The sequence below is a fragment of the Salmo salar genome, chromosome ssa12, assembly GCF_905237065.1.
Source record: "Salmo salar chromosome ssa12, Ssal_v3.1, whole genome shotgun sequence".
Taxonomy (NCBI): domain Eukaryota; kingdom Metazoa; phylum Chordata; class Actinopteri; order Salmoniformes; family Salmonidae; genus Salmo; species Salmo salar.
In genome coordinates this window covers 83,952,155-83,968,237 of record NC_059453.1, presented here as the reverse complement: position 1 = coordinate 83,968,237, position 16,083 = coordinate 83,952,155, and the positions used below count along the sequence as shown (strand labels likewise).

Genomic DNA, 16,083 nt, shown 5'->3' with positions numbered 1-16,083 from the left:
AAGATGAACAGTAAGACCAACAAGACCAACAAGAACAACAATACCAACAAGAACAGTAAGACCAATAATACCAACAAGGCCAACAAGGCCAACATGACCAACAAGGCCAATAAGAACAGTAAGACCAACAAGACCAACAAGGCCAACAAGAATAATAAGACCAACAAGGCCAACAAGGCTGACAAGGCCAACAAGGCCAACAAGGCCAAGAAGACCAACATGACCAACAAGGCCAAGATGAACAGTAAGACCAACAAGACCAACAAGAACAACAATACCAACAAGAACAGTAAGACCAATAATGCCAACAAGGCCAACAAGGCCAACAAGGCCAACAAGACCAACAAGGCCAACAAGACCAACAAGGCCAACAAGACCAACAAGACCAACAAGAACAACAAAGCCAACAAGGCCAACAAGGCCAACAAGACCGACAAGGCCAACAAGGCCAACATGACCAACATGACCAACAAGGCCAACAAGAACAGTAAGACCAACAAGACCAACAAGAACAACAATACCAACAAGAACAAAAATACCAATAATGCCAACAAGGCCAACAAGAACAACAAGACCAACAAGGCCAACAAGACCAACAAGACCAACAAGGCCAACAAGACCAATAAGGCCAACAAGGCCAACAAGACCAACAAGGCGAACAAGGCCAATAAGGCCAACAAGAATAATAAGACCAACAAGGCCAACAAGGCTAAAAAGGCCAACAAGAACAATAAGACCAACAAGGCCAACAAGAACAATAAGACCAACAAGACCAACAAGACCAACAAGACCAACAAGGTCAACAAGGCCAACAAGAATAATAAGACCAACAAGGCCAACAAGGCCAACAAGGCCAACAAGAATAATAAGACCAACAAGACCAACAAGACCAACAAGGCCAACAAGGCCAACAAGACCGACAAGGCCAACAAGGCCAACATGACCAACATGACCAACAAGGCCAACAAGAACAGTAAGACCAACAAGAACAACAAGAACAACAAGACCAACAATAACAAAAAGACCAATAATGCCAACAAGGCCAACAAGGCCAACAAGACCAATAAGGCCAACAAGGCCAAAAAGGCCAACAAGACCAATAAGGCCAACAAGACCAATAAGGCCAACAAGGCCAACAAGGCCAACAAGGCCAACAAGGCTAACAAGGCTAACAAGGCCAACAAGACAAATAAGGCCAACAAGGCCAACAAGAATAATAAGACCAACAAGGCCAACAAGGCTGAAAAGGCCAACAAGGCCAACAAGGCCAACAAGAACAATAAGACCAACAAGGCCAACAAGAACAATAAGACCAATAAGACCAACAAGAATAATAAGAACAACAAGACCAACATGACCAACAAGGCCAACAAGAACAATAAGGCCAACAAGGCCAACAAGGCCAACAAGAACAATAAGACCAACAAGGCCAACAAGAACAACAAGAACAATAAGAACAACAAGACCAACAAGGCCAACAAGACCAACAAGGCCAACAAGGCCAACAAGAATAATAAGACCAACAAGGCCAACAAGGCCAACATGACCAACAAGGCCAACAAGAACAGTAAGACCAACAAGACCAACAAGGCCAACAAGACCAACAAGGCCAACAAGGCCAACAAGAATAATAAGACCAACAAGGCCAACAAGGCCAACAAGAACAGTAAGACCAACAAGACCAACAAGGCCAACAAGGCCAACAAGAATAATAAGACCAACAAGGCCAACAAGGCTGACAAGGCCAACAAGGCCAAGAAGACCAACAAGGCCAAGATGAACAGTAAGACCAACAAGACCAACAAGAACAACAATACCAACAAGAACAGTAAGACCAATAATACCAACAAGGCCAACAAGGCCAACATGACCAACAAGGCCAATAAGAACAGTAAGACCAACAAGACCAACAAGGCCAACAAGAATAATAAGACCAACAAGGCCAACAAGGCTGACAAGGCCAACAAGGCCAACAAGGCCAAGAAGACCAACATGACCAACAAGGCCAAGATGAACAGTAAGACCAACAAGACCAACAAGAACAACAATACCAACAAGAACAGTAAGACCAATAATGCCAACAAGGCCAACAAGGCCAACAAGGCCAACAAGACCAACAAGGCCAACAAGAACAATAAGACCAACAAGACCAACAAGAACAACAAAGCCAACAAGGCCAACAAGGCCAACAAGACCGACAAGGCCAACAAGGCCAACATGACCAACATGACCAACAAGGCCAACAAGAACAGTAAGACCAACAAGACCAACAAGAACAACAATACCAACAAGAACAAAAATACCAATAATGCCAACAAGGCCAACAAGAACAACAAGACCAACAAGGCCAACAAGACCAACAAGACCAACAAGGCCAACAAGACCAATAAGGCCAACAAGGCCAACAAGACCAACAAGGCGAACAAGGCCAATAAGGCCAACAAGAATAATAAGACCAACAAGGCCAACAAGGCTAAAAAGGCCAACAAGAACAATAAGACCAACAAGGCCAACAAGAACAATAAGACCAACAAGACCAACAAGACCAACAAGACCAACATTGTCAACAAGACCAACAAGACCAACAAGAACAATAAGACCAACAAGGCCAACAAGACCAACAAGGCCAACAAGACCAACAAGGCCAACAAGACCAACAAGACCAACAAGGCCAACAAGAATAATAAGACCAACAAGGCCATCAAGGCCGACAAGGCCAACAAGAACAGTAAGACCAACAAGACCAACAAGGCCAACAAGAATAATAAGACCAAGAAGGCCAACAAGGCCAACAAGGCCAACAAGAATAATAAGACCAACAAGACCAACAAGACCAACAAGGCCAACAAGGCCAACAAGACCGACAAGGCCAACAAGGCCAACATGACCAACAAGGCCAACAAGAACAGTAAGACCAACAAGAACAACAAGAACAAAAAGAACAAAAAGACCAATAATGCCAACAAGGCCAACAAGACCAATAAGGCCAACAAGGCCAACAACGCCAACAAGACCAATAAGGCCAACAAGACCAATAAGGCCAACAAGGCCAACAAGACCAACAAGGCTAACAAGGCCAACAAGACAAATAAGGCCAACAAGGCCAACAAGAATAATAAGACCAACAAGGCCAACAAGGCTGAAAAGGCCAACAAGGCCAGCATGGCCAACAAGGCCAACAAGAACAATAAGACCAACAAGGCCAACAAGAACAATAAGACCAATAAGACCAACAAGAACAATAAGAACAACAAGAGCAATAAGACCAACAAGACCAACAAGACCAATAAGACCAACAAGGCCAACAAGACCAACAAGGCCAACAAGGCCAACAAGAATAATACGACCAACAAGGCCAACAAGAACAGTAAGACCAACAAGACCAACAAGGCCAACAAGGCCAACAAGACCAATAAGGCCAACAAGGCCAACAACGCCAACAAGACCAATAAGGCCAACAAGACCAATAAGGCCAACAAGGCCAACAAGGCCAACAAGACCAACAAGGCTAACAAGGCCAACAAGACAAATAAGGCCAACAAGGCCAACAAGAATAATAAGACCAACAAGGCCAACAAGGCTGAAAAGGCCAACAAGGCCAGCATGGCCAACAAGGCCAACAAGAACAATAAGACCAACAAGGCCAACAAGAACAATAAGACCAATAAGACCAACAAGGCCAAGAAGAACAGTAAGACCAACAAGACCAACAAGAACAACAATACCAACAAGAACAGTAAGACCAATAATGCCAACAAGGCCAACAAGGCCAACAAGGTCAACAAGACCAACAAGGCCAACAAGACCAACAAGGCCAACAAGACCAACAAGGCCAACAAGGCCAACAAGACCAAAAGCTCTAATCTATCTCAACATACTGTATCTCTTTTCACTCTGACCAGGATGGAGATGAAAGCAGTGCCCAATTCATGAACATCTCCAGGAAAACCACAGTCAAACTAATGATGGTGCATCCTTCTTGTACACTGACCTCCACTCGCTATGGAGCTGTAACACATTATACTGGTCCAGCCAGGTGGACTGATCACTGGTCAAGGACTAGGCCTGCAGAGCATGTCATCATAGGCCTGCTGTGAGCTGTTGTTGGAGCAGAGTGTGAGACCATCTCTGATAGTACCATCTGGCAGCAGCATCTCACTCTGTCAAACTCATTATCTTTCCTCAACCTCTGGGTATGGAGTAAATCAACAGCAGGAGTCACGCAACACAACCAGCGGGATCAGACTCGGACTCATCCACTCAAATACCACCACCAGCACACACACACACACATGTGCATGCACACACACACATAATATGCATGCATGAGCACGCACGCACACATATGCACACACGCACACAGGCGTGCATGGAGATGCGCACGCATACACACACACACATACACACACAGTCTTGTGTAACTTGTCAGGGGGCATACAGGTAAAAAAAACAGTATAGATCCTGTCACAGCGACAGAGACAGTGTCTACCAGGGTTCCAGTTGGATGTGTTGGAGGCTCTCTCAGATAACACCTGAATGAATGGCTGTGTCTGGTGGTTGTCGTTTTCTATCAAATGCATTGCAACACATTAAAGGCAAGACATGGGAGGAGGAATTCTAGGGTGAACACTGGGGCAATATGCTGATTGGATAGTAGTTCTAGGACCAGACCTACAGCACTCCAGACAGAACAGGACACAGCTTCCAGAGTACTGGCATGTGAGAGACTGACTGATCATCTCTCAGAGATGTAGTCTATGTGTGCTATGTTGTCTGAGCTGATCATCACCAAATATCTGCCTAAATACCCGACTCACTCATGGTAGATTAACAGATTAACACGCATATTAATCAACGTACATATCAGATCCAGGTCAACATGCTTATGTAAAGCAAATAAACAAATGAGGTTAGGAGCCTACTACCATCAAATATGTTTTCTAAAATTACACGCAAAACATTCTTTCTTTACAGTCATGAATGTGTTGCTACTGTAACACAACCTTCATATATACTGTATAATATAATCTAAACGCAGTACTAACACTACCGAATGATGAGTTGTTCATTTAGTAACTCATTGGCAACGTGTTTACATGACTAGTTCAAATTCCTCTAATAAATTCAGTGTGAATATTAAAACGAATGGGTATACATGTTAAAGACGAACTCATGAACTCACACACGCCTCTACCGTAGAAACAGAACTCTGGTTTAAACCAACCGTCACAACAGTGAGTGATCCTCTAAACACACTCCTCTACCGTAGAAACAGAACTCTGGTTCAAACCAACCGTCACAACAGTGAGTGATCCTCTAAACACACTCCTCTACCGTAGAAACAGAACTCTGGTTTAAACCAACCGTCACAACAGTGAGTGATCCTCTAAACACACTCCTCTACCGTAGAAACAGAACTCTGGTTCAAACCAACCGTCACAACAGTGAGTGATCCTCTAAACACACTCCTCTACCGTAGAAACAGAACTCTGGTTCAAACCAACCGTCACAACAGTGAGTGATCCTCTAAACACACTCCTCTTTCTTTCTCTCACTCACCGGGTGTCCCCTCCTCCCTGTCGGACCTCATGTCCTCCTCCTCCTCCTCCACAGTACAGGCTCCGCTGGGCTCCACGGTCAGTGCTGGTGTGTGTTCTCATAGCAGAGAAACCCAACCCAGACAGACACCATAGCACAGCAGCCTCTCTCCAAGCCACTCGCAGCTCTGGTCATTGGGTCCACCCAGCCAGGTTACTAGGAAGAGTTCCCCTGAGTGCGTGAGTGAGCCTGTTTTCTCTGTTCTCTCAAGCTATCTCCCTCTCTCTCACTCTGTCATTTGTGCGTTCTATCTCTCAACCCCTCTCTCTCTCCCGCCCTTTTCTCTACCTGTTCTGGAACCTGTCCAGATGCAGTTTACATTCCACACCGCTCTCACCCCTCCTCTTTTAAACCCTTCCTCTCTCTTTCTCTCTCTCTCTCTCTCTCTCTCTCTCTCTCTCACCCCTCCTCTTTTAAACCCTTCCTCTCTCTTTCTCTCTCTCTCTCTCTCTCTCTCTCTCTCTCTCTCTCTCACCCCTCCTCTTTTTAACCCTTCCTCTCTCTCTCTCTCTCTCTCTCTCTCTCTCTCTCTCTCTCTCTCTCTCTCTCTCTCTCTCTCTCTCTCTCTCTCTCTCTCTCTCTCTCTCTCTCTCTCTCTCTCTCTCTCCCCTCCTCTTTTAACCCTTCCTCTCTCTCTCTCTCTCTCTCTCTCTCTCTCTCTCTCTCTCTCTCTCTCACCCCTCCTCTTTTTAACCCTTCCTCTCTCTCTCTCTCTCTCACCCCTCCTCTTTTTAACCCTTCCTCTCTCTCTCTCTCTCTCTCTCTCTCCACCCCTCCTCTTTTTAACCCTCCCTCTCTCTCTCTCTCTCTCTCTCTCTCTCTCTCTCTCTCTCTCTCTCTCTCTCTCTCTCTCTCTCTCTCTCTCTCTCTCTCTCTCTCTCTCTCTCTCTCTCTCTCTCTCTCTCTCTCTCTCTCTCTCTCTCTCTCTCCCTTCTCTCCTCTCTCTCTCTCTCTCTCTCTCTCTCTCTCTCTCTCTCTCTCACCCTCCTCTTTTTAACCCTTCCTCTCTCTCTCTCTCTCTCTCTCTCTCTCTCTCTCTCTCTCTCTCTCTCTCCTCTCTCTCTCTCTCTCTCTCTCTCTCTCTCTCTCTCTCTCACCCCTCCTCTTTTTAACCCTCCTCTCTCTCTCTCTCTCTCTCTCTCTCTCTCTCTCTCTCTCTCTCTCTCTCTCTCTCTCTCTCTCTCTCTCTCTCTCTCTCTCTCTCTCTCTCTCTCTCTCTCTCTCTCTCTCTCTCTCTCTCTCTCTCTCTCTCTCTCTCTCTCTCTCTCTCTCTCTCTCTCTCTCTCTCTCTCTCTCTCTCTCTCTCTCTCTCTCTCTCTCTCTTGTTGCTGCGTGAGGAGGTGGCCCAGCTGCAGGAAGAGGTGCACCTGTTGCGGCAGATGAAGGACATGTTGAGTAAGGACCTGTTATAGCACTCCTATTCCACCTGATGTCAGAGAGTGGAATGCCACACTGTCCGTACAGTACAGGACTTACTGTACTACACTGAACACCTCACTTACTGCACAGAGAACAATACACCTGTAGGGACTGTACTTGTGCATGTGACATTAAAACTTGAGACATACAGTACTTGAGACATACAGTACTTCCATACAGTACTTCCTGGTCCACACACATCACTGGGGTTGTTAGTGTGAGAACGCAACCCAGGAAGTGCTGGTGTTTTCTCCCAGTCCCAGGGCCCAAGAAAGGGACAGCCGGTGCAGTCAGGTAGAGGAACAGCGATAAGCCCAGCATTGGTTAAAGGAAGTGTAAACAAGAGACTGGGGGGATTCATTTCAGAGGTAAATCTGACTTCCAGCTGGCTATATTTACTCCTGAAACATTGTAGCTTAGTAGTAACGTGTACAGTTTGTATAAACTGAAAGTGTTGTAGTATTATGTTTACTGTATTAGTAATACATAAACTTGCAACAAAAAATGTAACATGCATATTTTTTCCATCCGCAAATTGGTTTAGATATTTCTGTCATGCCCTGACCATAGAGAGCCTTTTATTCTCTATGTTGGTTAGGTCGGGGTGTGACTAGGGTGGGTAATCTAGGTTGTTTTATTTCTATGTTGACCTGGTATGGTTCCCAATCAGAGGCAGCTGTTTATCGTTGCCTCTGATTGGGGATCATATTTAGGCAGCCATTTCCCCACTGTGTTTTGTGGGATCTTGTTTTGAGTTAGTGCATGTTGCACCTCTTACGAGACGGTTAGTTGTTTGTTGCCTTTTTGTTTTTGTAGTTTCACCAAATAAAATATGTGGAACTCAGAGCACGCTGCGCCTTGGTCCGTCTCTAAACACAGCCATGACAATTTCTTATGATTCTGTCGCAGAATTTCATTACTTGGCTACCACAAACCTAATATTGTGTTATTTTCTAGTGCTAAGCCTGTACAGAATAATTATGTCTCAAATATAGAATACATATGTGCATATTTAGACTTATGTGTGGGAGAGAGTGTGTCACCTATTGCTATTGTAGTAATTAGCACAAGTATGCCATCCATCCTGCTTGTCAGTGGATGATGCTCCAATGTGTGTTTCATCTCTCAACATGGCCCAAACATCACACACATTTTAGCCAGATGCTTGTCAACTGATGCAATGGATCTGTCAATCACTGACTGACTGGCTGGCTGGCTGGCTGACTGGCTGGCTGATTCACTGACTGCTTAAGAATCACAGTCATGTGTCATTCTCATTCATCTAACGCCCATTCAGGGTTGTGAGTGTGACAAGAGTTTACTTGTTTCAGCCTTGGTTTCAGTGTAGCTGGAATCAATTGACTGATATTTTTACTCACAGTTACCCTTCTCATGATACTGCTCTTTTGTCGTCATACTCTCAGTGCTCCATCCTGTATTTTCACCCCTCATACAGCTATCCCTGATGTCATAACTAAACACATTGATCGTGGACTACAGGAAAAGGCGGGCCGAACAGGCCCCCATTAACATCGACAGGGCTGTAGTGGAGCGGGTCGAGAGTTTCAAGTTCCTTGGTGTCTACATCACCAACAAACTATCATGGTCCAAACATACCAAGACAGTCGTGAAGAGGGCACAACAAAGGAGACTGAAAAGATTTGACATGGGCCCCCAGATTCTCAAAAGGATTTACAGCTGCACCATCGAGAGCATCCTGACTGGATGCATCACCGCTTGGTATGACAACTGCTCAACATCTGACTGTAAGGAGCTACAGAGGGTAGTGCGAATGACCCAGTACATCACTGGGGCCAAGCTTCCTGCCATCCAGGACCTACATACAGTTGAAGTCGGAGGTTTACATACAGCTTAGCGAAATACATTTAAACTCAGTTTTTCACAATTCCTGACATTTAATCCTAGTAAAAATTCCCTGTCTTAGGTCAGTTAGGATCACCACTTCATTTTAAGAACGTGAAATGTCAGAATAATAGTAGATAGAATTATTTATTTCAGCTTTTATTTCCATCATCACATTCCCAGTGGGTCAGAAGTTTACATACATTCAATTAGTATTTGATAGCATTGCCTTTCAATTGTTTAACTTGGGTCAAACGTTTCAGGTAGCCTTCCACAAGCTTCCCACAATAAGTTGGGTGAATTTTGGCCAATTCCTCTTGACAGAGCTAGTGTAGCTGAGTCAGGTTTGTAGGCCTCCTTTCTCGCACACACTTTTTCAAATTCTCTACAAGTTTGAGATATAACGATGGTCATTATGGCCAAACAGTTCTATTTTTGTTTCATCAGACCAGAGGACATTTCTCCAAAAAAGTATGATCTTTGTCCCCATGTGCAGTTGCAAACCGTAGTCTGCCTTTTTTATGGCGGTTTTGGCGCAATGGCTTCTTCCTTCCTGAGCGGCCTTTCAGGTTATGTCGATATAGGACTCGTTTTACTGTGGATATAGAGACTTTTGTACCTGTTTCCTCCAGCATCTTCACAAGGTCCTTTGCTGTTGTTCTGGGATTGATTTGCACTTTTTCCACCAAAGTACGTTCATCTCTAGGAAACAGAACGTGTATCCTTCCTGAGCGGTATGACGCCTGCGTGGTCCCATGGTGGTTATACTTGCGTACTATTGTTTGTACAGATGAACGTGGGACCTTCAGGCGTTTGGAAATTGCTCCCAAGGATGAACCAGACTTGTGGAGGTCTACCATTTTTTTCTCAGGTCTTGGCTGATTTCTTTAGATTTTCCCATGATGTCAAACAAAGAGGCACTGAGTTTGAAGGGAGACATTGAAATACATCCACAGGTACACCTCCAATTGACTCAAATTATGTCAATTAGCCTATCAGAAGCTTCTAAAGCCATGACATCATTTTCTGGAATTTTCCAAGTTGTATAAAGGCACAGTCATTTTAGTCTATGTAAACTTCTGACCCACTGGAACTGTGATACAGTGAATTATAAGTGAAATAATCTGTCTGTAAACAATTGTTGGAAAAATGACTTGTGTCATGCACAAAGTAGATGTCCTAACCGACTTGCCAGAACTATAGTTTGTTAACAAGAAATTTGTGGAGTCGTTGAAAAATGAGTTTTAATGACTCCAACATAAGTGTATGTAAATTTCCGACTTCAACTGTACTGTAATAGGTGGTGTCAGAGACTCTAGTCAACCAAGTTATAGACTGTTTTCTCTGCTACCGCACAGCAAGCGGTACCGGAGCGCCAAGTCTCAGACCAAAAGGCTCCTTAACAGCTTCTACCCCCAAGCCATTAGACTGCTGAAGTCAGAGATTCCTAAATCACCCCCCCCCCGTTGGTTACTTTTGCCGAATAAAGTGTGCGCCTGATCACAACTCTCTGTTCTCCTGCACCTGACTTCAACACCAGTAGCGCATACGCTGACAGTATTGTTTGAGGAGAGTGCACAATTATGACCTTGAAAATGTATGAATAAACCAATTAGGCACATTTGGCCAGTCTTGATACAACATTTTGAATAGATATGCAATGCTTCACTGGATCACTCTAAAACTTTGCACATAGAGTGCTGCTATCTAGGTGCCAAAGTCTGAATTGCGCCTGGGCTAGAATAATTCATTATGACCTTTCTCTTGCATTTCAAAGATGATGGTAAAAAAAAAATACAAAATACGGTTGGTTTTTTCTTTGTATTATCTTTTACCAGATCTAATGTGTTATTGTCATGATCGTCGTAATGAGCGGACCAACGTGCAGTGTGGTCTGGGTTCCACATATTTTATTAAAGTGAAACGCACAAAACTACAAAGAATAGCCGTTACATGAAGCTCAAGCAGTGCTCATAGGCAACTACACAGAAACAAGATCCCACAAACACAGGTGGGAAAAATAACTACTTAAATATGATCCCCAATTAGAGACAATGATTACCAGCTGACTAATTGGGAATCATACAAAACACCAACATAGAAAAAGAAACTAGAACACAACATAGACATAGATATACTAGATCACCCCCTAGTCACGCCCTGACCTACTACACCATAGAGAAACAATGGCTCTCTATGGTCAGGGCGTGACAGTTATATTCTCCTACATTCAATTCACATTTCCACAAACTTCAAAGTGTTTCCTATCAAATGGTATCAACAATATGCCTATCCTTACTTCAGGTCCTGAGCTACAGGCAGTTAGACTTGGGTATGTCATTTTAGGCGAAAATTGAAAAAAAGGGTCCGATCCTTAAGAGATTCATTTTGGGTCAATCACAGTGGTCAGATATTCTGCCGCTGTGCACTCACTGTTTAGGGCCAAATAACATTCTAGTTTGCTCTGTTTTTTGTTAATTCTTTCCAATGTGCCAAGTAATTCTCTTTTTGTTTTCTCATGATTTGTTTGGGTCTAATTGTATTGCTGTCCTGGGGCTTTATGGGGCCCGTTTTTGTTTGTGAACAGAGCCCCAAGACCAGCTTGCTTAGGGGACTATTCTCCAGGTCCATCTCTGTAGGTGATGACTTTGTTATGGAAGGTTTGGGAATCGCTTCCTTTTAGGTGGTTGTAGAATTTACCAGCTGGATTTTGGTAATTAGCTGGTTTCGACCTAATTCTGCTCTGCATGCATTATTTGGTGTTTTACGTTGTACATGGAGGATATTTTTGCTAAATTCTGTATGCAGAGTCTCAATTTGGTGTTTGCCCCATTTTGTGAATTATTGGTTGGTGAGCAGACCCCAGACCTCACAACCATAAAGGGCAATGGGTTCTATAACTGATTCCAATATTTTTTGCCAGATCCTACTTGGTATGCCAAATTTTATGTTCCTTTTGATGGCATAGAAGGCCCTCCTTGCCTTGTCTCTCAGATCGTTCACAGCTTTGTGGAAGTTATCTGTGACGCTGATGTTTAGGCCGAGGTATGTATCGTTTTTTTGTGTGCTCTAGGGTAATGGTGTCTAGATAGAATTTGTATTTATAGTCCTGGCAACTGGACCTTTTTTGGAACACCATTATTTTTGACTTACTGAGACTTACTGTCAGGGCCCAGGTCTGAAAGAATCTGTGCAGAACATCTAGGTTCTGCTGTAGGCCCTCCTTTGTTGATGACAGAAGCACCAGATCATCAGCAAACAGTAGACATTTGATTTCAGATTCTAGTAGGGTGAGGCCGGGTGCTGCAGACTGTTCTCGAGCCCTCACCAATTTGTTGATATATATGTTGAAGAGGGTGGGGCTCTCCCTCTCTCTCCTGCACCCCCTCCCTCCCTCTCTTTCTCTTCCCTATCTTATTCTCTCTCCCTTTCTCTCTCCCTCCATTTCTCTCCCTCTCCCCCTATGTCTTTCCCTTTCTCTTTCACCCCCCCTCTCTCTTTCTCTGCCCCCCCTGTCCTCCAGCTGCACCAGATGATTGGTCACTCTGCATTATAAGCACATGAGAGTGTTGATGGAGAGCTGAGAAAGACAGGCATTAAGATATTAATAATTGCCCTGGGAGGGGAAGAAGGGAGGGAAGGAAGGAGTGAGAGAAGAAGGAGTGACAGAGAGATACTACCTCTGTCCAGGGCTGATTGAAATGTCATGAGGCTCATTTAATGACCTGAGAGTGTACTTCTGCTGCTTGAAGGGGCAGTATTCAATGAAATGATTACAATTACAATTGTGGGGGACACTCTTCTGGCTTTCTGGCAGCATGATAAAGAATAATGGGTATCATTAAGTAGGAGAAAATGAAATGCCCACAAGACTTATAGATTGACCAATAAGCTTTAGGTGATCAATACTCTTTATGACGATCCTCCTCAGTGGCCAGTATCATTACTGATCATCCAGATCACAACTAAGAGAGAGAGCCTATATTCAGAAAGTTCTTTAGGAGGAAAATTAGATGCCATTTACCTCAAAATGAAGACTGATTAGAGCAGAAAATGGTCAAAACCACAACACAACAAAGATGAACATCAATAGTACTCTTCTCTATTCAGATGCTACAACAATAGAATGTAAAGAGGTTACATCTGCCCCTCTCACCCCATTCAGCTCTCCTATCAATGTTTCTTTGTATTGTGTCTGAGCCCAGCACAGAATTGGGTGTATACAGTACAATGCCAAGCAGATCATTAACCCTGTGTGCTGTATACTGTCTGTATATTACAGCCATTTGATTATAGTATCTAACAGTCGGCAATAAAGCCTTTGCACCCGTAGACAGACAGACAGACAGACAGACAGACAGACAGACAGACAGACAGACAGACAGACAGACAGACAGACAGACAGACAGACAGACAGACAGACAGACAGACAGAGGCAGGCAGGCAGGCAGGCAGGCAGGCAGGCAGGCAGGCAGGCAGACAGACAGACAGACAGACAGACAGACAGACAGACAGACAGACAGACAGACAGACAGACAGACAGACAGACAGACAGACAGACAGACAGACAGACAGACAGAGGCAGGCAGGCAGGCAGGCAGGCAGGCAGGCAGACAGACAGACAGACAGACAGACAGACAGACAGACAGACAGACAGACAGACAGACAGACAGACAGACAGACAGACAGACAGACAGACAGACAGGCCATTGCTCCTGTCTGTGTCCACCCATCTGACATGCTGACAGGTCTTTGTCTCAGTCTCAACTCCTGGCACAAATCACCATGCACACACTTCCTTCCGTCACCAAGGCAACGCCCCGTATTTCCAAGGCAACACCCTACCTTTGTCGAGCGAGGAGTCTGGAGTCCCAAAGTCCATGAGGCTGGAGATCTCTGTCTGGTAACAGATATCGCTCACCACCGACTTCTGCCTGTAATTACCAGCAGGATCTGTCAGAAAAAACACAATAGGACACATGACATCAGACCAACAACAGGGACTAGCATCATTGAGATGTACAATAACGTTATGTTCACAACAGATCTCTTCAGGAAGACGTCTTTCTAAAGAGGAAGGACAGTTATTATTAGCATTTACAAAGCCAAGGGGCACTAACATGACTCACACAGGTGGTGAATAGCTGTGTGTCTGTGTGTGTGATTGTGTGTACGTGTGCATGCTTGCTCGTGTGAAAGAGGGACAGAAAGAGAAAGAAAGAGTGAGCGAGTAATCAAATGAGTCACTGTCTGCGTTAAACTTGTGATGTGATGAAACTTCCATACACACTGCTGAGAGGTTTTCAAAAACAAACAATTATGTTTGAAATTGGCAGAGCCATTATAGATATGAATTGAGTTTGACAGGCACTATTCTAATGAACAATACAGCTAATAGATTTCTGCATGTTTAACAGGAGAAATGGGAGGAGGACCTTATTCATACAGATCATACACTGCTCACATTGTCTCATTCCTTTTCACACTTTTTCTCTCTATCTTGCTCCGCCAAACTGTTTTGCGTCCAGTACAATGATTTAATGGTTCTGATCGAACTCTGCTGCTTGAGCTCTACAGGTGACGGTTCATCTGCTGTCCGTCTCTCTTCTCTTGTCTATCCTCCTCTCTGTCCTCTACTCTGTCCTCTTCTCTGTCCTCCTCTCTCTCCTCCTCCTCTCTGCTCCTCCTCTCTGCTCCTCCTCTAATCCACTCTCTCCTCTTTATCCTTCTCTCTCCTCCTCTTCATCCTCCTCTCTCTCCTCCTCTTCATCCTCCTCTCTATCCTCCTCTCTGCTCCTCCTCTCTGTCCTCCTCTCTATTCTCTGCTCCTCCTCTCTCCTCCTCTCTATCCTCCTCCTCTCTGCTCCTCCTCTCTCCTCCTCTCTATCCTCCTCCTCTCTCTCCTCTCTGCTCCTACCCCACTTTCCACGGATAGTTTTGTTTTGATTAACTCATGTCATTTCCAGCTCTGAATGTGAACAGAGGAAAGGCAGCTAACTCTCATTATAAACTGAATGGTTCGAGCCCTGAATGCTGATTGTCTGACAGCCATGGTATATCAGACCATATACCACGTGTATGACAAAATATTTATTTTCACTGCTCTAATTACGTTGATAACCAGTTTATAATAGCAATAAGGCACCTGGGGGGGGTTTGTGATATATGGCCAATATACCACGGCTAAGGGCTGTATCCAGGCACTCTGCTCTGGGTCGCGCATAAGAACAGCCCTTAGCCGTGGTATATTGGCCATATACCACACCAACTCAGGCCTTATTACTTAATTATACCATTCTTTCTTTTCCTCTCCTCTTCCTAAGCCTCCTCCTCCACCACCACCACCACCTCCTCTTCCTTCCCCACTCCCTCCTCATCATCCTCCGCCTCATCCACCTCCACCACCTCTTCATCATCCTCCACCTCCTCCTCCACCACCTCCTCCTCTTCCGGCTATGAGGGACTATAAAAGAAACACATGTTCACAGGAGAGGTGGCAGCAATATTTTTGCATGAACATGAAGTCATTTTCTAGAGCAGACCCAAAACGACAAAAACTGAAATAATTTCTTCAGAAGATAGCATCCGGGCATTGATCTGCCGTTCTTCTCGCTAAAGAATAAACGTGTTCAGAGACAGGCTATTCCCATGCCGTTCACGTACAGGAGCTCTCGTCGTTTGGTGTACAACTGTATCATGACAAGACACTGGATCCATTTTAGTCATTTAGCAGACGCTCTTACCCAGAGAAACATAGGTTAAGTGACTTGCTCAAGGGCACATCGGCATATTTTTCTCCTAGTCAGCTCAGGGATTTGAACCAGCGACCTTTCGGTTACTCTAAAACGCCAGGCTACCTGCTTCTCCGAACACAACCCTGACCTGTCAGCTAGTTAGGCACACCTCTCATCTTCTAGTCTGTCGTGTCTCACTTTTGGTGTTCAGCAGTTCAACACTACAGGCTCCATAGTGGAGCAATGATAAACAGGCTTACAGGCAAGAGAATAAAACTAAATCTAACCTTCAACTTTCAATTGGTTGCCTCGTGTCTGTCATTTAATGAAGTTATAATGCCAGAGAAGCTGGTGTTTGGAGGATATATTGGCAAGGGTGTTAGCAAACCACTTCAATATATCCTCCCATCACCGGCTTCAAGGCCATTATCACTTTTATACAATGGGTTAGTAACATATTCAAATAATG

The 16,083-nt window shown here is 44.5% G+C and overlaps 1 protein-coding gene across 6 annotated transcripts in view; it reads right to left on the bottom strand.

Moving 5' to 3' along the window:
• Positions 1-16,083, bottom strand: part of LOC106565964 (kazrin) — a 402,794-nt gene that overhangs the window by 59,026 nt on the left and 327,685 nt on the right. For 5 of the 6 annotated variants that reach the window (XM_045691861.1, XM_014133668.2, XM_045691860.1 and 2 more), the window contains one exon: positions 13,726-13,833. In XM_045691861.1, coding sequence (XP_045547817.1) covers positions 13,726-13,833 — 108 coding nt within the window. Of the gene's footprint in view, positions 1-5,559; positions 5,951-13,725; positions 13,834-16,083 lie in introns of those variants that run through there. The other variant, XM_045691863.1, reaches the window with a different exon arrangement.